Source organism: Hypanus sabinus, chromosome 21 (assembly GCF_030144855.1).
Source record: "Hypanus sabinus isolate sHypSab1 chromosome 21, sHypSab1.hap1, whole genome shotgun sequence".
Classification (NCBI taxonomy): domain Eukaryota; kingdom Metazoa; phylum Chordata; class Chondrichthyes; order Myliobatiformes; family Dasyatidae; genus Hypanus; species Hypanus sabinus.
In genome coordinates this window covers 66,548,362-66,572,338 of record NC_082726.1, presented here as the reverse complement: position 1 = coordinate 66,572,338, position 23,977 = coordinate 66,548,362, and the positions used below count along the sequence as shown (strand labels likewise).

Here is a 23,977-nt window from a genome sequence, read left to right as displayed (position 1 = left end):
GTTTAATTGTCATTCAGCTATACAGGAATACCGCCAAACGAAATGGCATTCCTTTGGGTCTAAGATGCAATACACAGTACCAACAGTCATATACTGCGCAAGGTACATATAGCACATATAAGATAGTAGTAAACATATAGTCAAGCAAAAAATAAATATATAGCCCAAATCCTTCACGTGGGCTACAGGTTAAAGTACTATAACCTATTCAACCTTTCCCTATAAATTAGGAGTTCCCAACTTGGGGTCCACAGAACTATCGGTTAATGGTAGGGGTCTAAGACATAAAAAGGGTTGGGAAACCCTACTATAAATCATGTCTTCAAGTCCCAGCAAAATCCTTATAATTTTTCTCCAAGCTCATTCAATCTTATTGATGGTCAGTTCCACGAATAATACACACATTCTGCATCCCACCATTCTCTGTGCAAAAAAGACTACCTCTGACATCCCCACATACTTTCCTCCAATCAGCTTAAAATTATTCTCCTCATATTAGCCATTTCACTCTGGGAAAAATTTCTGGATCCACTCTATCCATGGTTCTTATCATTATCGTTTATCAAATTACCTCTCATCTTCTTTCACTCCAAAGAGAAAAAGATAACCCTCATCTTATCTTCATAAGACAGGCAGCATCTTGTTAAAAATCCTCTCTAAAGCTTCCATATCCTTCCTATAATGAGACGATCAGAACGGAACACAATATTCCAAGTTCGGTCAACTACGATTTTATAGAGCTGAAACATTACCTCACACTCTTGAACTCAATTCCCCAACTAATGTAGGCCGGCACCCAGCACTCTATATGCCTTCTTAACCACTGTATCAACTTGTACAGCAACTTTGAGGCTTCAATGGACTTGGACCTCAAGATCCCTCTGTACCTCCACGCTGCTAAAAATCCTGCCATTCATTCTGTAGTTTGCTGTTAAATTCAACTTTCCAAAGTGAATGACTTCACACTTTTCTGGATAATTAATTGGTTAGTTTGCTCCCAAAAGAGGTGAGTAATGGCACAGTTTATTTCCTGTGAGAAAATGAACTGAAAAATCAGATGGTTGGGGAAAGTGTATGATTCCAGCAAATAGGAATGGAAGGGAAGGGTGAACTTGTTCTCGTGTTTCATGGTCTGAGGCTTGCCAATGTCACTTTACAGCAGACTAATTTATTTTGAAATGCAGTTTGAAATGCATAACATTCAATGGCCACTTTATTAGGTACAGGAATGGAACCCGATGTGGTTTTTTTGCTGCTGTAGCCCATCTACTTCAAGGTTTAACATGGAAGGACAACATCAAATAGGCTGATATACTAAAACATGTCAACATTGAGAAAGGGTGTGCTGGAACTTTTGACAAGCATTAGAATATATATACTCATTGACCATCTTATTAGGCACCATCTGTACATAATAAACTGGCTACTGAGTTTATGTTTGGCTTCTACTGCTGTAGCCCATTCACTTCAAGGTTTGATATATTGTGTGTTCAGAGATGCTCTTCTGCACACCGCGGTTGTAACATGTAGCTATTTGAGTTATTTTTGGCCCCCTGTCAGCTTGAACCAGTGTGGCCATTTTTATATGACCTCTCTCATTAACAAGGTGTTTTCTCCCTCAGAACTGCCACTCACGGGATTGTTTTGTTTAGTTTTGGGGTTTTTTCCCGCACCATTCTCTGTAAACTCGACTTTGTGTGAGAAAATCCCAGGAGATCAGCAGTTTCCGAGAAACTCAAACCACTACCCCCCCCCCCCCCCCCCGACCCGGCACCAACAATCATTCCATAGTTAAAGTCACTTAGAAATAGAATCATAGAAATCTACAGCACATTACAGTCCCTTCAGCCCACAATACTGTGCCAACCATGTAACTTACTCTAGAAGCTGCCTAGAATTTCCCTACCACATAGCCCTCTATTTTTCTAAGCTCCATGTACCTATCTAACAGTCTCTTAAAAGACCCATTGTATCCACCTCTTCCACCTTCGCTGGCAGTGCATTCTGTTCACCCATCACTCTGTATGGAAAAATCTTGCCTCTGATATCCCCCTTGTACTTACTTCCAAGCACCTTAAAACTATGCCCCCTCATGTTAACCATTTAAGCCCTGGGTAAAGATCTACAAGATCAATGCTTCTCATCATCTTGTACACCTCTATTTGGTCACCTGTCATTCTTCGTCGCACTAAGATGAAAAGACACAGTTCACTCAACCTATTCTCATAAGGCACACTCCAATTCAGGCAACGTTCTTGTAAATTTCCTCTGCACTCTAGTGTAACACTTACCCAACAGGCTGGTATATGTCTAGGGGAAAAGGAGATCCAGCCACACACCAATCCCACCTCCCGTACACGCAGGTGCTGTGAGAATCGAGTTTATGCCTCGCGTCCGCCAACAGTATCAAACCCACAACAAATACCGTTATGAAATGCACTTTAAAGAGTTTACTAAAATTAAAAGAGTATTAAGCAATACAATATATATGCAAGGGAAAAAAACAAAAAGGCGCCAACTTATAAAGTTCAGTCAGTTTAGTGCACATCGTTGGAGCTCAAACATTGAACCATTCGACCCCTCGTCGCTTGCCTCCGACCTCCACGTCTTCGCACCTAGGACCAAGCCCGGTGGTCTTACGAGCAGTGCAGCGCAAGTCCACCTTCCTCGACGACTTCCTCCCGGCTCTCTACCAAAAGCCCGCAAAAAACCCCTCCCCCAAGTTCCCAGCCTCACAAGACAAAATAACATTCCCCATTGGTTAACAAATGAATACAATTACCATATCAACAAGCATAAAGCAAAAAAACTGTGAGAGAAACACTTATCAGACAAAGAAGCATTCCTACTCTTAACAAACCAAAAAACCCATTTTGAGTAACATACACAGGACATTGTACACTAGTCTATAGTATCCATGTGCTTTCTGTAGTGAGGTGACCAGAACTGAACACAATACTCCAAGTGAGGTCTAACTAAGGTCTTATATAACTATAAGATTACCTCACAGCTCTTGAACACAGTCCCAAGGTTGATGAAGGCCAACACACACCATATACCTTCTTAACAACACTGTCAACCTGCATAGCAACTTTGAGGGTCCTATGGACATGGACCCCAAGATCTCACTGATCCTCCACACTGCCAAGAGTCTTACCATTAATATTATGTTCTGTCTTCAAAATTGACCTGCTGAAATGAACCAATTCACTTAGATCGCATTTCTTCCACATTCTGATGTTTGTTCTGAATGACAACTGTACCTCTTGACCTCATCTGCTTGTTTTTATGCATTGAGTTGCTGACACATGGTTGGTTGATTAGACATTTGCATTAACAAGAAAGTGTACAGCTGTATCTAATAAGGTGGCCTTTGAGTGTACATTAAGTACTGCAACTATTATATCATTCTGTTTGCTTTTTGACAGGCACGGGGTCAGATGTTCAAATGCCAACCCCACTCAGAAAGAAACCAGGAAAGATTCTCGCTTCTTCACAGAAACAAAAAATCCCTCTGTCATACCCAGATACAGTTATACCTTTTAATTTGTCACAGCATTCGTCTTCCCAAGGTGATTCAGACAGACTTCCTGATAGTTCACAAAGGGATTTGAAAGAGGGCAATAATTGTGAGAGTTTTGAAACTCTGCCTCAGGTAAAACTAGAAACAACATTTTCTCAATGTCCAATGAGCGTAAGTACAGAATACCAAGGCTTGAATATTAACTGTGACAGAGGTGAACCCACTGATCCACTACAAGAGACATCTAGCAGCAATTCTAATTGTGCAGAATATAAACCCATGATGCATCCAGCATCTGTCAGTGAAGCTGGACTCTCCGATGAGCCAGGACAAACTGTGTCAGAAGAGGTGAGAAAAAGCAATCACCTAATTTCAGAAACGTTGCAAAATATGACAGATCCTGGCAAAGGTTGTAGACTACTTCAGAAGCACCAGTCTAAAACCAAACATCAGCTCTTAAAGAGTGACCGGGATGGGGCTCTTTCAGACTGTGGACATAAAGATAAGCACAAGCGCAGAAAACACAAGCACCGCAACGGTGCCTACTTCGAAGGTGAGCTCATTCCACACCTGGTACGGAGGCAGAAATTTAAAAAGAGAGACTCTGAAGAAGAGCAGAAAGAGAAGGAAATGCGCAGACAGAGTGATGACTATGTGTTGGAAAAACTCTTCAAAAAGTCTGGTAATTTTGGTCATTTAAACTTTGTTTGGCGTCTTCACAAAAATAACATTAAGTAGACAGCTTTCTTTTACATGTTAATGTGAAATCAAATGTTTCAAAAAATATATTCAGTGGCAAAATTTAGGTACCTCCTGTATCATATAAAGTGGCACTGAGTACATGTTTATGGTCTTCTGCTGTTATAGCCCATCTATTTCAAGGTTTCACATATTGTGCATTCAGAGATGCTCTTCTCCACACCACTGTTGTAACGTGTGGTTATTTGAGTTACAGTAACCTTCCTGTCAGCTTGAACCAGTCTGACCTCCTTCGTTAATAAGATATTGTAACCAAAAGAATTGCCACTCACTGGATTATTTTTGCTTCTCGCACCATTTTCTGTAAACTGTAGAGACTGCTGTGTAAGAAAATGCCAGGAGATCAGCAGTTTCTGAGATACTCAAATCACCCTGCCTGGCACTGACAATCAAAGTCACTTAGATTCAGTTTCTTCCCCATTCTGATGTTTGTTCTGAACAACAACCGAACCTGTTGACCTTGTCTGCATGGTTTTATGTATTGAGTTGCTGCCATGTGATTGGCTGATTTGTTATTTGCAGGAAGGAGCAGGTGTACCTAGTGAAATGGCCACTGAGTGTACCTTGGAAATGCAATGTGCGATACCTAATTGTGCTATTTAGCACAGTGTTTAACCTTCATTAGATCTATTTGAGCAGGAGGGCAAATTTAAAGGCATAGATTAAGTGGATAGCCAAAAAATTTTCCCCAGGGTGGAAGTGGCTAATATCAGGGGGCTCAATTTTTAAAGTGATTGGAGGGAAGTATAGAAGGGGTGCCAGAGTTAAGTTTTTTTACACAGAGCGGTGAGTGCGTAGAACACCCTGCCAGGTGTGGTGGTAGAGGCAGGTACATTAGGAACATTGAAGAAACTCTTTGATAGGCACATGGATGACAGAAAATTGGGGGTCTATGTGGGAGGGAAGGGTTAGAATGATCTTAAAGTCGGTTAAAAGGTCAGCTCAACATTATAGGCTGAAGGACCTGTACTGTTCTATGTTCAATGTAAGCAAGGTCATGTAATTGACAATATTTCCACTGGGTCATCAATTTCCCCATAAAACCAGAATACAGTAATCAGACATAGAAAGGTCATGGTAATAACCTCAAATAGACATGGAAAGAGGTGGGGAGGTAAATACAATGGGAATTTTCTTGGCTCAGTTGCACAGTACAGAATCCTTGCCAACTGCACCATTCTCTGCAACGTTAAGGATTCATACAGTTCAAGGCACATCACAGGAATCAGCAAATGGGTATGCAAAAGCTCATCCACTGACAATCAATAAGGTATTAACTATATAAAGTGGGGCAAGATGGGATATATTTCCTGCTTAAAATTTGTGTTATGAGTTCATAATATCTGAATCAGAATCAGGTTTAATGTCTGGCATATGTCATGAAATTTCTTGTTTTGCAGCAGCAGTACAGTATAATACATAATAAAAGCTATAAATTACACTGTGTGTGTGTGTATAAAAATTAGCAGTGCAAAAGGAAAGAAAAGTAGTAGTGAGGTAGTGTTCACTGTCCATTCAGAAATCTGATCACAGAGGGGGAGAAGCTGTTCCTAAGTTGGAAGCTGAAGTAGTAGGTAGCTGAAGTCATAGGAACAGAATTATGCTATTCAGCCCATTGTACCTTCTCAGTTCGACTAGTTTAACTTAGGATGAAAACAGGTGCGGAATTGGAATTTAATTTTGCAGTGTTCTCTTGCTTTCTCGAGGAATCCACAGTGTGATGAAACATGATGTTATCATGGAATCATCTAACCCCGATTATGTGCTAGTTGAAGCAGAGGCTAATCGAGTTGCTCAGGATGCTTTGAAAGCACTGAAGGCATCAAGACAACGTTGTTTGACTGTCTCTTCATCCAGGAACAGTAGCAGTCCATCACCGGGAGCAGTTGCTGGTCCAAAGTAAGTTACTGACAACAAACAGTGTAATACTTCCCTTGTTCTTACAACATAGAGAGGGATTATTTGTCCTATCAAGTTTATACCAGCTTTCAGAGCATTCCATTTGTTCCATTATATTTTCCATAACCTATTCTCTCACATTTCCATCTTCACTCCCACTCAGTTCTCCCTTAACTCACGTGCATCAGAGTAACTTAAAGTAACCAATTATCTAACCAACCAACCATCCAGTTCAGGTTCAAGACAAAGTTGTTGGAGCGGTGGAACCTATCACACACTGTACAACCCATAAACATGGAGAATTTCAGATTTGACTTGGTTTTTAGCTCTAATAAAAATAAGAATTAGTCTGGCGAAATAGGGATCGTTAGCAAAGCCAGTTGTTTATGTCCTGTCTTTGGTCACCCTGCACTATTAGTGTTGGGCTACATTCCCAGCTGCATAGGCTGCTTCAGTGGCCTAAAGGGTCAACAGATTCTCATAACGTAAAAGCAGCAATCTGTTGAACAGCGGCATTATGACCAGAAGATAAAAGCAACTTAGTTCATAAAACACAAGAGATTTTCACCAATAGACTTCCCAGCTCTTTACTTCACACCCCTCCCCCCCGCCCTGGTTTCACTTATCACCTACTACCTTGTACTTCTTCCTCTTCTCTCCCCCCCCACCCCCAAACTTTCTTAGTCTGACTTCTAATCTTCTTGGCCAGAACGCTGTACAGTATTTTTATTTATTGTGTTTCGTTGTTATTGTGTTCTTTATCTTACTGTGTTTTCTTGTGCTGCATCAGAGCTGGAGTAACAATTATTTTGTTATGCTTTACACTTGTGTGCTGGAAATGAATTAAATAATCTTCAAACAACCTGAAGTATGATTTGATGCTCAATGGGCAGGGTATCAGGCTCTCTGTCCTCACACTCCTCTTTAGCTTTCTTTTTTCCAAGTAGCTTAAAGACTTTGTCAGCAAACAGCACTTTGTTGGATCTGGAATCCTTCCAGGGTCCAAACTGCAGTAACATCTTCCAGGCTCTCATTATTATCTAGTTTCTCATAAGCCTTTGCATAGCAATATAGTAACTTTATGTACTTGGTTCTACAACGTTGGAGCAGTCCTAAGCAACTTCTTTCCATTTTTACTGCTGTTCAAGTGTTTAAGATAATAAAGTAAATGCCCAAGATCATCTGAGGAAATTTAAGCAACTTCTACTACTAGGTAATAGCTCACTCTCCTCAAACAGTTCTTGGCTTTGTTTGATAACATTGATGTAAAAACAAAATGCAACTGAAAATCATGTCGAAAAATTAACGTGTAGATTACTTTAGTCAGTAAACTAATTGAACTTTTCTCATAGATGTTATCCAATTCTACCAATTATATTTTTAATCCTACTTTTAAGTAGTTTATGTGGTGATGTAGTTTCACAACCATTTGATTAGGATGACAGCAGGTAGAGAATGAGGCAGCACAGTAGGGTAGTGGTTAGTACAATGCTTTACAGTACCAGAACTTTACAATCCAGGTTCAATTCCCCACACTGTCTGCAAGGAGTTTGTATTGAGCAGTAGTGCCCTGGGGAAGAGGCACTGGCTGTTCACTCTATCTATTCCTCTTAATATCTTGTATATCTCTATCATATCTCCTCTCATCCTCCTCTCCAGAGAGTAAAGCCCCAGCTCCCTTAATCTCTGATCATAATGCATACTCTCTAAACCAGGCAGCATCCTGGTAAATCTCCTCTGTACCCTTTCCAATGCTTCCACATCCTTGCTATACTGAGGCGACCAGAACAGGACACAGTACTTCCAAGTGTGGCCTAACCAGAGTTTTTTAGAGCTGCATCATTACCTCGCGACTCTTAAACTCTATCCCTCGACTTACAAAAGCCTACCCCCCATAAGCTTTCTTAACTACCCTATCTACCTGTGACGCAACTTTCAGGGATCTGTGGACACGTACCCCCAGATCCCTCTGCTCCTCCACACTATCATGTATCCTGCCATTTACTTTGTACTCTGCTTTGGAGTTTGTCCTTCCAAAGTGTAACACCTCACACTTCTCTGGGTTGAACTCCAATTGCCACTTCTCAGCCCACTTCTTCATCCTATCAATGTCTCTCTGCAATCTTCGACAATCGTCTACACTGTCCACAACACCACCAACCTTTGTGTCATCTGCAAACTTGCCAACCCACCCTTCTACTCCCACATCCAGGTCGTTAATAAAAATCATAAAAAGTAGAGGTCCCAGAACAGATCCTTGTGGGACACTAGTAGTCACAAACCTCCAATCCAAATGTACTCCCTCCACCGCGACCCTCTGCCTTCTGCAGGCAAGCCAATTCTGAATCCACCTGGCCAAACTTCCCTGGATCCCCTGTCTTCTGACTTTCTGAATAAGCCTACCATGTGGAACCTCATAGAGTATAACCTTAACATTAGACTATAGAGTATAACTATACAGTTATACTCTATAGTCTAACGTTACACTGTTATACTCTATAGTCTTAACACTATACTTTTATACTCTGTAGTCTAACACTATACTGTTGTACTCTATAGTCAAACATTGTACATTTATACTCTAGTCTAATACTATACTGTTATACTCTAACACTATACTGTTAGTCTCTGTAATCTAACACTATACAGTTATTCTCTATAGTCTAATGCAAAACTGTTATACTCTGTAGTCTTAATGCTATACTGTATGAGCGTTATGCACATTGCCCTTTGTAAAATCAATTACCATTTCTCATCTTCTAGGTTAAGATTTGGTCAGAAGAAGAACCCACTGATCCCAACCAGCAGTCCTGCTTCCAAATCCACACCAGCAAAATGCAAGGTGACTTTTACTAATTACTTAATAAAATGAGTAAGGGAGTATTTGCGTACTATCACTAGGGTGGCAATTAAAACAGTACAGCACAGGAACAGGTCCTGTGGCCCATGATGTCTGCGCCAAACATAATGCCAAATTAAACTAAAAATCTCTTCAGCCTGTGCATAATCGATATCTTGCCATTACTTGAGAATTAAGATAATAGGGACAGATTGCCTGTCATTAGAGTCTGTTGTTAACTGCATCAGAATCAGGTTTAATATCACCAGCATATGTCAGCATTTATCACCAGCATAGGGAAGAAACTGTTCCTGAAGCATTGAGTGTGTGTCTTCAAGCTGCTATACTTTCTGCTTTATGTTAGCAATGAGAAGAGGGCATGTCCTGGGTGATGGGGGTACTTAATGACGGATGCGGCCTTTTTGAGGCATCACATTTTAAAAATGTCCTCGATGCTAGGGAGGCTAGGGTTCATGATGGAGCTGGCTGAGTTTACAACATGTGCAGCTTTTTTCCAATCCTGTGCAGTGACCTCCATACTGGTGATGTCACCAGTTAGAATGCTCTCCACGGTGCATCCTTAGAAATTTGCAAGTGTCGTTGATGACACACTAATTCTCATTAACCTGTTAGGATGCTGCTGTACCTGAGAAGGACAATTTTGCCATATCTCATTTCAGCAGCATTGATGGGCTGCCCAGCTCCTGACTGAGAGTGGCAGGCCGGGCCTCCGGAAAACTACACCACTCAGCAACCACCATGATCTGGTCTAAGCTAAATGTCCAAATGCACTGATAAGATTAAAGATTAGCTTCATTTGTCACATCTACATGGAAACAGCAAAATATACAGTGAAACATGTCATTTGTGTCAGTGACCAGCACTACCTGAGAATGTGCTGGGGGCAGCCCACAAGTGTAACCATGCCTCCAGCACCAACATAGCATATCCACAGCTCACTTACACTAACCTGTATGTCTTTGGAATATGGGGTGGTGGGGGCAAAACTGGGGCACCCTGAGGGATCCCACAAAATCACAGTGAGAATGGATAAACTCCTTCCAGACAGTGGCAGGAATTCTATGGGTAACTAATATCAGTAGTTTCATTTTCTAACTTTTTTTTAATAGCTACTGTAAGTGTTCAGGTATATTTAACTTGGTTTATCTCTATTAAGCTGTATTGTACTGTACAGAATAACCTTTGTTAATGAAGAAGACTGCTGTGAATCATTTCAGTAACATTTTTTCTCTGGGTTTATTTGTTGTGGTTAGGACACTGTTGTACCTGAGAAGGACAATTCTGACAGATCTCATTTCAGTGGCATTGCAACAGAAGAGGAAGCAGGTCATGTTCTTCCATCGTCGTCTTCATTACTGGCCAAAATGCGTGCCAGGAATCACCCAACTCTCTCACAAACAATTGAGACTGGTGGGAGTTCAGAACCAGAGACAGCACCTCCCCCTGTTCCGACTGAGCATGATGATCTGTTGGTGGAAATGAGGAACTTTATTGCATTCCAGACTGGTAGCGATGGGCAGGCCACAACTGCAGAGTTGTTACAAGAGTTCCAGTCCAAGCTACCGTCAACACAGACAGTTGTTTTCCGAGAATTACTTCGAAACTTGTGCACTTTCCACAGAAGTTCCTCAGGGGACGGAATCTGGAAACTGAAGCCAGACTTCCGGTGAATGTTCTTGCCTATTCTATTGCTGTATGTTGTATCAGCGATGTAGCAGCTTTTGAATTAATTTTATGAGTAAAGTTTAAATTATCCATGACAGATTTTGTAAAGCTAACAAAATATTCTTCAAGGTACAGTAACTGTCTCAGTTCTCATTTGTGCAGGAATAATACTGAAATGTTTCCAGTTCAGTCAGTTGCATAGACTTACGTAAAAGAAAAATATTTATGTTGAACTTTGAGATTTAATTTGGAGAAAATATTGCTACCTACCTCAAATAGGAAAAGCTCTAAAACTGCATGCTTTAAAATTAAATCGGTGACAGCTTCCATTTTATTACAGTTATGATCCCAAGCTAATTGTAATTCACTGGCTCATTTAATCACTACTCTTAATAATGTGGATAATATTACAAGTAATAATTAACAACTGGATACTCTGCATTCTAAATATGCTAAAGTTAGATCTCCATTTGCTCACCTTTGTGAATTCAGAGATGATCAACTTACAAATTTTAAACCTGGACCACCAAAGTTGCAATGAAAACAAGACTAGATTTTGTAAGAATGATATAGGACAAAGATTCAGTGTCACACCATGATCACTTCCCTGCCAATAATTCACCCTGGCATTTGTACTGACAGAAGCTATTACTTGTGGCCAGTTTTCCTTCAATGTTCAAACAGATAGATGTTGCGATTTGCACACCACCAATATTCTGTTTAGATATTTCAGTAACAATATGAGAAACTTGAATTTATGTAGCACCTTATCTCTTCAGGATATTTGAAGTTGGCAATCTGAATCGCTTTTCGATGTGCAGTCACTGTTCTGTGTATATGTCGATTACATATATAAATGTTAAGCAAGAATCCAGTAATATCAAATGAATTGTCAACTGGAATGTTTGTTTTTGGTTTTGACGAGATTGTTGGCTAGAGTATTGTACATAGAGTTTTGAGCAATTCTTGTATGATATCATGGGACCTATTTTGCCAGCTTGAACAAACTTGTAGATCGAGATATGAAAATTAAAGAAAGCCTTCAGGCTTTTTTAAAAGCAATGTTATGGAATGGCATTAGGCAGCATCTATGAAAAGAACAAAAGAGTTAAAGTGTCAGATCATCAGAACACAGTAAAGTTTGGGAAGAAGTGTGATGGATGGAGAGGTCAAAAGGAACGTCTGTGATTGGATAGAGACCAGAACAACTGTGATCTGTTGGTTCTGGTGCTGGCTGGCATATTAGCTACAGCTAATTTGCCTGCAGCAACTGTAGTTGGAAGGAATGAAATGAGGCAGAGAGCAAAAACACAATGTTGGAATTGTGTGATTTAAATCATTGAAGTTGTTGGAAATCTGAATTAAGGATGAGATTTAAGGATGGTGTGTTGCCTCCCTGGTGCTAGGATCCAGGACATCATGGACCGATTGCAGGGAATCCTCAAGGGTGAAGGTGAACAGCCGGAAGTGGTAGTGCATATCAGCACAAATGACATCGGGAAGAAGAGGAAGGACATTCTGCAGCGGGACTTCAGAGAACTCAGAGGAAGACTGAAAAGCAGGACTTCCAGGGTGGTTATCTCTGGTTTGCTTCCAGTTCCTCGTGCTGGAGAGGGCAGGAACAGGGAGATAATGGATCTGAATGTGTGGCTGAGGAACTGGTGCAGGAAGCAAGGATTTACATTCTTGGACCACTGGGATCTGTTTTGGGGGAGGGATGAATTGTACAAAAGGGACGGGTTGCACCTTAATAGGCGGAGGACCAGCATTCTGGCAGACAGGTTTGCCACTGCAACGTGGATGTGTTTAAACTAAGTTGTGGGGGGGAGGGGATGAACTGAAAATAAAAGGATGGAGTTAAAGGGAAAGTGAAAATAAGAAAAGTTAAAAAGGACAACAGAATCAATGGAGTAGAAAGCTCAAGAAGAGATCATACAGTATGGCCAAGTGAAATAGGAATTGATATGAAAGGAGAGGGGAGTAACAAATTAAAAGTATTATATATAAATGCACGAAGTATAAGGAATAAAGTAGATGAGCTTGAGGCTCAGTTGGAAATTGGCAAGTACGATGTTGTGGGAATAACTGAGACATGGCTTCAAGCAGACAGGGCTTGGGAAATGAATATTCAAGGATATACATCTTATCGAAAGGACAGACTGACTGGCAGAGGGGGTGGAGTGGCTCTGTTGGTGAGGAATGATATTCAGTCCCTTGCGAGGGGGGACATAGAATCAGGGGATGTAGAGTCAGTATGGATAGAACTGAGAAATTCTAAGGGTAGATAGACCCTAATGGGAGTTATCTACAGGCCCCCAAACAGCAGTCTGAATGTAGGGTGTAAGTTGAATGAAGAGTTAAAATTGGCATGTCGCAAAGTTAATGATACAGTTGTCATGGGGGATTTCAACATGCAGGTAGACTGAGAGAATCAGAATGGTACTGGGCCCCAAGAAAGGGAGTTTGTGGAGTGCCTCCAAGATGGATTCTTAGAACAGCTTGTACTGGAGCCTACCAGGGAGAAGGCAATTCTAGATTTAGTGTTGTGCAATGAACCGGATTTGATCAGGGACCTCGAGGTAAAGGAACCATTAGGAGATAGTGAACATAATATGATATGTTTTAACCTACAATTTGAGAAGGAGAAGGGAAAATCGGATGTGTCAGTATTACAGTTGAACAAAGGGAGCTATGGAGCTATGAGGGAGGAGCTGGCCAAAGTTCAATGGAACAATAGCCTAGCAGGGAAGACAGTGGAACAACAATGGCAGGTGTTTCTGGGAATAATGCAGAAGGTGCAGGATCGGTTCATTCCAAAGAGGAAGAAAGATCCTAAGGGGAGTAAGGGGTGGCCATGGCTGACGAGGGAAGTAAGGGGCAGTATAAAAATAAAAGAGAAGAAGTATAACATAGCAAAGATGAGCGGGAAACTGGAGGACTGGGAAACTTTTAAAGAGCAACAGAAGATAACAAAAAAGGCAATATGCCAAGAAAAAATGAGGTACAAAGGTAAACTAGCCAAGAATATAAAGGAGGATAGTAAAAGCTTCTTTAGGTATGTGAATAGCAAAAAAATAGTTAAGACCAAAATTGGGCCATTGATGACAGAAATGGGTGAATTTATTATGGGGAACAAGAAAATGGCAGATGAGTTGAACAGGTACTTTGGATCTGTCTTCATTAGGGAAGACACAAACAATCTCCCAGATGTAATAGTGGCCAAAGGAACTAGGGTAAAGGATGAACTGAAGGAAATTTATATTAGGCAAGAAACGGTGTTGAATAGACTGTTGAGTCTGAAGACTGATAAGTCCCCGGAACCTGATGGTCTGCATCCCAGGATACTTAAAGAGATGGCTCGAGAAATCATGGACGCATCGGTAATCATTTTCCAATGCTCTATAGATTCAGGAACAGTTCCTGCTGATTGGAGGGTGGCTAATGTTGTCCCACTTTTCAGGAAAGGAGGGAGAGAGAAAACAGAATTATAGACCGGTTAGCCTGATGTCGGTGGTGGGAAAGATGCTGGAGTCAATTATAAAAGAGGACATTTCGACATATTTGGATAGCAGTAGAAGGATCAGTCCGAATTAGCGTGGATTTATGAAGGGAAAACCATGCTTGACTAATCTTCTGGAGTTTTTGAGGATGTAACTATGAAAGTGGACAAGGGAAAGCCAGTGGATGTAGTGTACCTGGACTTCCAAAAAGCTTTTGATAAAGTCCCACATAGGAGATTAGTGGGCAAAATTAGGGCACATGGTATTTGGGGCAGAGTACTGACATGGATTAAAAATTGGCTGGCTGACAGGAAACAGAGTAGCGATTAACGGGTCCCTTTCGGAATGGCAGGCTGTGACCAGTGGGGTACCGCAAGGTTCGGTGCTGGGACCGCAGCTGTTTACAATATACATTAATGATTTAGATGAAGGGATTAAAAGTAACATTAGCAGATTTGCTGATGACACAAAGCTGGGTGGCAGTGTGAAATGTCAGGAGGATGCAGGGTGATGGACAGGTTGGGTGAGTGGGCAAATGTATGGCAGATGCAGTTTAATGTGGATAAATGTGAGGTTATCCACTTTGGTGGCAAGAACAGGAAGGCAGATTACTATTTAAATGGAGTCAAGTTAGGAAAAGGGGAAGTACAACGAGATCTAGGTGTTCTTGTACATCAGTCAATGAAAGCAAGCATGCAGGTACAGCAGGCAGTGAAGAAAGCTAATGGCATGCTGACTTTTATAACAAGAGGAATTGAGTATAGGAATAAAGAGGTCCTTCTGCAGCTGTACAGGGCCCTGGTGAGACCCCACCTGGAGTATTGTATGCAGTTTTGGTCTCCAAATTTGAGGAAGGACATTCTTGCTATTGAGGGAGTGTAGCATAGGTTCATAAGGTTAATCCCCAGAATGGCAGGACTGTTATATGTTGAAAGACTGGAGCAACTGGGCTTGTATACACTGGAATTTAGAAGGGTGGGAGGGGATCTGATTGAAACATATAAGATTATTAAGGAATTGGACACACTGGAGGCAGGAAGCATGTTCCTGCTGATGGGTGAGTCCAGAACTAGAGGCCACAGTTTAAGAATAAGTGGTAGGCCATTTATATCAGAGATGCAGAAAAACATTTTCACCCAGAGAGTGGTGGATATGTGGAAAGCTCTGCCCCAGAAGGCAGTGGAGGCCAAGTCTCTGGATGCATTCAAGACAGAGTTAGACAGAGCTCTTATAGATAGTGGGGTCAAGGGATTTGGGGAGAGGGCAGGAACGGGGTACTGATTGTGTATGATCAGCCATGATCACAGTAAATGGTGGTGCTGGCTAGAAGGGCCGAATGGCCTATTCCTGCACCTACTGTCTACTGTCTATTAAAAGAAAATACCGTGTACACCCATCAAGTTAGGTGACAGCTATGCAGATGGAAAAACTGAGATAGTGTTACAGGTTGATGTCCTCACATCAGATTGGCTCATTCTGGAATAAGCTGGGAAGACTGGTTATCTGAAATTACCAAATTCAGTGTTGAGTCTTGAAGGCTACTTTGTGGTTTCTGGGAAGATCAGATGCTGCTCCTTGAATTTACATTGGAAGTGTGTAAGGAGACAAGGTTTGACAGAATGGAATGGGGAAGTAGTGACAAACAGTGACAGCTGGAGATGACGCTTGGGTCTGTGGTAGATAGAGATGGGGTAACATATTTTCATTTATCTTTTCTCATCCTACCATCGAGCAACACAAATACTCCTTTCGGGTAAAGGAGTAATTCAACTGTACCTTCAGTTTAGTGGACTGTAGTTGGAGCTCACAATGCGGCCACATTAGTACTAGGTTTGGTGTCTGTTTTGAAGAATAGCTCTGTTCAGTCCACAAAAGTGAAGTTCCAGTTGCCTGTCGCTTTATTTCCCCGCCCTCACTTTGACATGTCTTTGCTCTCTCAGCTGCTTGCCAAATGCAACATAACCCTGAATAGCTGACTTCAGTGCAATTATTTTACACACATCAGGGCTCAATGTTGAATTCAGTAATTTCAGATAACCAGCTCTTCCAGTTTGTGACAGAACTGGCCAGCTCTGGTGTAAGGTCATCTGCCTGTAACATTGATTCATTTTCTCTCACCACAAATGCTGCCTTACCCTCTGGATATTTCCATGTTCTCTTTTGTTTCAGATTTCCAGTAGCTATAGTTTTCTGAATTTCTCAATTCCACACTGTTTGTTCTCTTTCCTCATTATCTCCCACGTACGTCTGTAAATAGGGAATTCCGAATAACTGAACTGATAGTGAGAATGGGATGTTTATCATAAAAGGATAGGTTGGAAAAGCTGGACATATCCACTGGAGCTTAACAGAATGAAAGCGGAACTTGTAGGAAACAAGTAACACCTTGAGAGTTCTTGACAGGGTAGACGTCAAGAGGGTGCTCTATCATGGGAAGATCAGAGCTCACCGTTTAATACTAAGGGACCATCTATTTAATTTTGAGATGAGGAGAAGTATTTATTTTCTCTGAGAATTGAGCATCTCTGAGAGGTGAAATGTTACCAGGGAGGCAGAACTGTGTTTCCTTCACAACTTGATCAGAAATGATCTCATTGAATCATAGACCAGGCTCAAATGGCAAGAGTGTGGCCTATTCAGAATCAGAATCTGGTTTATTATTACTGGCATGTGTTGTGAAACTTGTTAATTTAGCAGCAGCAGTACAGTGCAATCCATGATAAGATAGAAAGAAAAAAGTAAATCAGTTACTGTAAGTATATGCGTATATTAAATATAGTGCCATAACAGGAATAATATATATTGTTATCGCGCTGATACACAACGAGTGAAAGCAACATACTGAGTCAAGCAGGGTCTGGTTGAACTGTTTACTGTTTCAATCCGCGCGCGCTTAAGTACCCACTCCCAGCATCCCCCACTCTTTGCGGGGCAGAAGTCAGCTTCCGGGCCAAGGTCTGCCCCGCACTCAGAGCCCTCTCGGACTCACCTGTGACTGCTGGAGCCAGTTTGCTTTCCACGTGGGCGAGCTGCCACATGACCCCCCCCCCCCACCAGAACCGGTGCTAGGAGGTGCAGAGTCCGCAGCCTGCACAGTTAGTTCTTTCAGGTTGCCGGCTTCACCGCAGCCCAGCGTTCAAGGTCTAGATGTGCCGGTTTGAGACTGTCAATGGTAAAAATCTCTTCACGGCCGCCGATGTCGAGAACGCAGGTCATCCCATTATGGCGCACCAGCTTGTAGAGTCCGTCGTATGGTCGCTGCAGGGGTGGTCTGTGCGCGCCTCAGCGAACGAAAGCTTACTTGCTGTGTTATAGGTCCTTGGGCATGAAAGAGGGAGTTGTTCAGTGATGGGACGTTGGGACTGGGTCAAGTGTTCCAAGCCACTCCCAGAGTTTAGTCAGAACCGCCGTAGGTGTGTCCTCCTGGCCACAGGGTGCTGGCACAAACTCACCGGGAACTGTGAGCGGGGCACCGTAAACAAGTTCAGCTGATGATACGGCCAGGTCCTCCTTGGGTGCTATGTGGATGCCGAGCAGCACCCAGGGGAGTTCGTCAACCCAGTCTGGCCCTCGGAGGCGTGCCATCAGGGATGACTTCAAGTGCCTGTGGAAACTGTGCCAGGCTGTTGGACTGCGGGTGGTAAGCAGTCGATCGGTGGAGCTGGGTTCCGAGGAGTTGTGCCAGTGCAGACCACAAAGCCGATGTGAACTGCACACCCCTGACTGAAGTGACGTGGGATGGGAGTCCGAACCGTGCCACCCAGGTGGTAATCAGGGCTCTGGCGCATGTCTCCATGGCCGTGTTAGCGAGTGGGATAGCTTCCGGCTACCTCGTGAACCTGTCTACCATGGTGAACAGGTATCTCACTCCTCTCGAAACCGGCAGTGGGCCGACGATATCCACGTGGACGTGTTCAAACCTCCTATGTGTCGGCTGGTAGGGTTGCAGTGGGGTGCTCGTACCTCTGGATTTTGGAGGTTTAACAGTGCGTGCATGTCCTGACCCAGTACCTGACCTGCTTGTATAGACCGTGCCAAACAAACCTGTCTGCAATCAACTGGATGGTCGCCCGGATGGAAGGGTGGGCTAAACCATGCAAGGCGTCAAAAACATGGCGCCTCCAAGCAGTCGGGACAATGGGCCGAGGTTGCCCGGTGGACACATCGCAAAGGAGCTCATTACCTTCGGGCCCAATGGGTATGTCTTCAAGGCGGAGTCCTGATACTGAGGTTCCGTACGCCAGCATCTCGCTGTCCAGTCGTTGTGCCTTAGCTAACACCGCATAATCCACCCCCGGAGACAGAGTACACTGATTGGACGGAGGTGCGTGAAAGCGTGTCGGCTACCACGTTGTTCTTCCCAGAGATGTGCTTGATCGTGGTTTTAAACTCCGAGAGGTACGACAGGTGGCATTGCTGGCGGCCCGACCACGGGTCCGACACTTTGGCAGACGTGAAAGTGAGGGGCTTGTGGTCTGTGAAGACCATGAACTCCCTCCCTTCTAGGAAATACCTGAAGTGCCCGACGGCAAGATACGGGGCCAGCAGCTCCCCGTCAAAAGTTCTGTACTTCAGTTCCGGGGCTCGTAGATGCCGGCTGAAAAAAGCGAGTGGTTTCCACTGGCCTTCGATGAGCTGCTCGAGCTCGCCGCCAACTGCCGCTTCGGAGGCATCCACAGAGAGGGCAGTGGGGATGTCGACCTGGAGCTGGACTAGGAACGTGGCGTTTGCTAGTATGTTCTTGGCTGGCTCGAAAGCTGCCATTGCCAGGTGACATCTTTGACTTTGCCGGACATCAAGCCGAAAAGGGGCCACGGGATTTGGGCCACTGAGGGCAGGAAACGGTGGTAAAAGTTAACCAGCACAACAACTTCCTGCAGGCCTTTAGCAGTGCTGGGTCTGGCAAATCAGCAGATGGCTTCAACTTTTCCCAGCAGGGGCACAGCTCCATGGCAGTTGATCCGGTGTCCCAAGACGTCGATGGCGGGTCGGCCAAACTGGCACTTGGCAGGGTTGATAGCCAGGCTGGTGATAAGGATGTATGTCATCCAGGTGGATGAACAGAAAGTCCAGAACTTGCCCTACTGCGTTCATCAGGCACTGGAACATCTGTGCCGTGTTCTTGAGCCCGAACGGCATCCTGAGGAACTCAAACAGGCCAAAGGGGGTAATAAGGGCCGTCTTGGGTACATCGTCCGGGTGGACTGGGATCTGATGATACCCTCGGACCAGGTCAATCTTCGAAAAGATGCGCGCCCTGTGCAGGTTGGCCATAAAGTCCTGGATGTGTGGTACCGGATTGCGATTAGACATGCTGGCATCGTTCAGCCTCCTATAGTTGCCGCACAGTCTCCAGCCTCCCGCGGACTTTGGCACCATATGGAGTGGGGAGGCCCACGGGCTGTCGGAACGCTGCCCAATCCCCATTTCCTCCATCTTCTTGAATTCCTGTTTCGCGAGGCGGAGCTTGTCGGGCGGTAGCCTGCGGGCCCGGGCATGAGGGGGAGGTCCCTGTGTGGGGATGTGGTGCATCAGGCCGTGCTTGGGGGCTGTTGAGGAAAACTGCGGCATGATGATAGATGGGAATTCCGATAACACTCTGGCGAACTCATTGTCGGAATACATGACGGAGTCCAGGTGCGGGGCCGGTAACCTGGCCTCATCAAGGGAGAAAGTCTGGAACGTCTTTGCATCCACCCAGTCGTCATCCCTTCAAATCCACGAGCAGCCAGTGCGCGCAGAGGAAGTCTGCACCCCATAATGGCTGTGATATTTCGGCCAGCGTAAATGTCCATGTAAAGCGGCTGGAACCGAACTGCAAGGGGATGGTTCTTGTGCCGTAGGTGCGGATGGTGCTGCTGTTGGCTGCTGTAAGTTCCGGTCCTGTTCTAGTTCGGGTATCGTGGCTCGAGGGGGGTAGGACACTGATTTCCGCCCCTGTATCCACCAGAAATCTGCGCCCGGAGTGCTTGTCCCAAACATAGAGGAGGCTATCACGGTGACCAGCCGCCGTAACCATCAGCAACGGCTGGTCCTGGCGTTTCCCTGGAACGAGCATGGCAGTTGGCAGCGGCGGGCCCTGGAACCCCACCTTTGATGATAAAAACACCCAAGACTCAGAAGTGGTGCCATCCCTTGGTGCGGGTGTTACGTGCTCTGCTGTGTGGCGTGGGAGGGCTGGGCTTTTGGCCGTGCCTCACCACTAATTTTATTGGTGGTTCCGCCATTTTGTTTGGCATGCCAAAGCACGTCCGCGCGGGTAGCCACCCTGCGCGGGTCTCTGAAGTCTTCATCTGCTAGCAGGAGGCGGATGTCTTCTGGCATTTGCTCCAAGAAGATCTGTTCAAAAAGGAGGCAAGGCTTAGGCTTATGGGTGTCTGCCAGTGCTAGCATGTTGCTCATCAGGGCTGATGGCGCGCGGTCGCCCAGGCCATCCATGTGCTGTAACCGCGCAGACCATTTGCGGCAGGAGAGGCCAGATGTGCGGATTAACAGGGCCTTGAGTGCCTCGTACCTGTCTGTTGCCCGGGGCTGATGCAGAAAGTTGATAACGCGGCCTGCTGTCTCCTGGTCGAGGGCGCCCACCACGCAGTAATTCCTGGTGGCGTCTGAGACAATTTGCCTGACTTGGAACTGGGCCTCTGCTTGCTCAAACCAGACCAGGGGTTGAGTCGTCCAGAAGGTTGGCAGTTTAAGGGAAACTGCATTCTGCAGAGCCGAGTCGTTCCTGCTGGGTCCGAATGCCGTTGGACCGTCAGGGTCACCAATGTCGTCACGCTGATATGCAACGAGTGAAAGCAACACACTGAGTCGAGCAGGGTCTGGTTGAACTGTTTACTGTTTAAATCCACACGTGCTTAACTACCCGCTCCCAGCATCCCCGCTCTTTGCGGGGCAGAAGTGACGTCGGCTCCTGGGCTGAGGTATGCCCCGCACTCAGAGCCCTCTCGGTTGCCACTGGCTGCAGACTCACCCGTGACTGCTGGAGCCGGTTCGTTTGCCACGTGGGCAAGCCGCCGCAATATTTTAATAAAAAGTATTCATGGGTTTAATGTCCATTTAGGAATCATATGGCAGAGGGGAAGAAGCTGTACCTGAATCGCTGAGTGTTTGCCTTCAGGTTTCTGTACCTCCTTCCTGATGGAAACAATGAGAAGAGGGAATTCCCTGGGTGTTGGGGGTCCTTAATGATAGACACACCTTTCTGAGGCACCGCTTCTTGAAGGTTTCTTGGGTACTATGGAGGCTAATATCCAAGATGGAGCTGACTAATTTTACAACTTTCTGTAGTTTCTTTTGGTCCTGTTCAGTAGCACAAGCTCCCCCTCCATATCAGACAGAGATGCAGCCTGTCAGAATGCTCTCCACGCTCCATGGTACAGAATCCAGAAGAACCCAATTTAAAAAGTAAGACCAACCTCCAGTGCCCACAGAGAAAGAGAAAAAACTCAAAACACATCATACAAACAATTGAAGCGACCAACACCACCAAATTGAGTCCTTAGATCCGAATCCCCAGAGCAACCTGGAATAGGCTCAAAGCCTCAGTATTCAGTTCATTACCGGGACAAATTACTGCAAAGTTCACAGACACAAAGCACAGCAGCTAGGGGCAGTCTGACAGTGACGAGAGGAGCCCGCAGTCTATCTGAACCTTGTACTAGGACCTGGCTCTGCTGCCAGCGAATCACTCTGGGCCTAGATTTTGTTGCCCCAGAAGCCTTTCTCGACTTCTCCAAATCAGCTCAATGCCCAGTGTGATCTAACCTCACAGAACATCCTGCCTTCCAGTCTATCTGGGCCGGTGTTGAGATTCGTCAAACAATGGATTGTACCTTGCACTAGGATATGGCATCACAATGGTGAACCTCTCTGGGCCTTGAATACACTGACCAACAATTTGCTTCAGACCTGGTGTTCCCTGCCAAAGAACCCATTCTCAACCTCTCCAAATTGGCTCAGTGCTTAGAGTGATCCACCCTCATACCCAAGTTAGATGAACAGGCATGGGAACTTCTCTGTCCCGTCTTCTCCCCTCCAAATCGACCACTCCAACCAGCACAGCTCCAACTCCCAAATGCGTCATTTTGCAGTGCAGCACACCAGCAGGGCAGATGTTGCGAATTCACTTTCCCTTTGCTCACTTTTTCATTGCTTCTGGTGATAATTTACTTCAAAAGAAGTATTACTAATAATGGTTTTAATCAAATTCCTTTGCTTTTGACTACTAGTAAGCTGTTGCACATGGTAGTGCCATCTAGGTGCGCCAGTGTTGATCATCAGCAAGATGGGGACGTTATCACCAATCTGCCCAGATTACTGTCTTGCATTTAGAAAGTCGAGGATCCAAATGCAGAGGGAGCTACAGAAGCCCAGGTTCTGTAACTTATCCATCAGGACTATAGGAATGATGATGTTAAGTACTGAGCTATAGTCGACAAATGGCACCTTGACATTGGTGTTTGTACTATCCAGATGATCTAAGGCCTTGTGAAGCTCCATTGAGATTGCATCTGCTGTGAACCTCTTGTGGCGATAGGCAAATTGCAGTGGATCCAGGTCCTTGCTGAAGCTTCTTGCTCCTGATGTGTACTCAGTTCTTTCAAAACAGATAGGTTCTGGATGTTAGGGAAATCAAGTGGTTTTGGTGAGAATGCAGGAAAATGGAGCTAAGGTAGTAAATCAGCCATGATGTTAATGAGCGGTGAAACATGCTCAGAAGAGCCTACTTCCTTCACACATGTTTGTGTGTGTAACAGGATGGCGGCACTGCTGTGTGCACCACATTCTTGTTATTCTCTCCATGTAATGTGGGAGAGCAGGTCTGAGGAATGAAACAGGAGACACTGATTTAAAAATTAGTTTATGATGTGTTTATTTAACAGTGAAACACTAAGTCGGGTATCTAGCTAAACAAGTATATATCTAAGCTACTCAAGACCACTACACCGTACATTCAGTTACCCTTTAAATGAACAGATACTCTGCTGAACCTCCCTGATACATAAAACCCAAGACGTAAGCATGCTACAAACAGATACTTAACTAAACAAACTAAACGCGGGGGACCTGTCTATGTCTGCAATCCTCTTTCTCAGTGGTCCTCCAGGACTGATCGCTAATTCAGCCTGGTCGGGTTGCATGGGTGGCCGAAAAGAAAGAGAGCGAATCCTCTGCATGTTGCAACTTTTATACCCCTGAGGGTGCCTGGAACCAAAGATAGGCCCCATTGCACCTAAAATCCAATCAATGGGAAAAGAGCGCTGCAAACTTTAAACTAACTAATCAGCACGATGAAAGTGGCTTTTGAACAGAAGCTACTCCTCCAGAGGACATCCACCCATCACCTTCTGTGCAAACTAAACATTGGTGCTTCCAAACTTTGGCAAGTTCTGATGAAAGGCTATCAGCCTAAAATGTTAACTTTGATTCTGCGTCCTCAGAGGGCCTGCCAAGCATTTCCAGCATTTCTGCTTTCATCAGGGTCCTGATTTAATGTTTTACTGCTAGTGATTTCACACAGTATCTAGAACAATATCCTAAGCTAAAGCTCCATAGTGCAGATGATGACAGATTATTTCAGAATAAAAATACAAGTGATTATGCACTTCAGATCGTAATAAGTTGCTATTACTAAATAATATTTAATAATTTCAGATAACCAGCCTTTCCAGTTTGTGATAGAACTGGCCAGTATCAATATCAATAAATAGTAATAAGTTACTACTATTTCAGAGTTTTGTAAAAGAGATTTTAATTAAAATCTTGTTA

General features: G+C 44.2%; 1 protein-coding gene across 1 annotated transcript in view; it reads left to right on the top strand.

The window, feature by feature from the left end:
- ercc6 (excision repair cross-complementation group 6) overlaps positions 1-10,801 on the top strand; it is a 92,437-nt gene extending 81,636 nt beyond the window's left edge. Inside the window, exons 18-21 of the mRNA XM_059946779.1 lie at positions 3,429-4,205; positions 5,989-6,181; positions 8,945-9,023; positions 10,295-10,801. Of these exons, the coding sequence (XP_059802762.1) occupies positions 3,429-4,205; positions 5,989-6,181; positions 8,945-9,023; positions 10,295-10,711 (1,466 nt within the window). The 3' untranslated portion in view covers positions 10,712-10,801. The remainder of the gene's footprint in view (positions 1-3,428; positions 4,206-5,988; positions 6,182-8,944; positions 9,024-10,294) is intronic.
- The last annotated feature ends 13,176 nt before the right edge of the window (positions 10,802-23,977 follow it).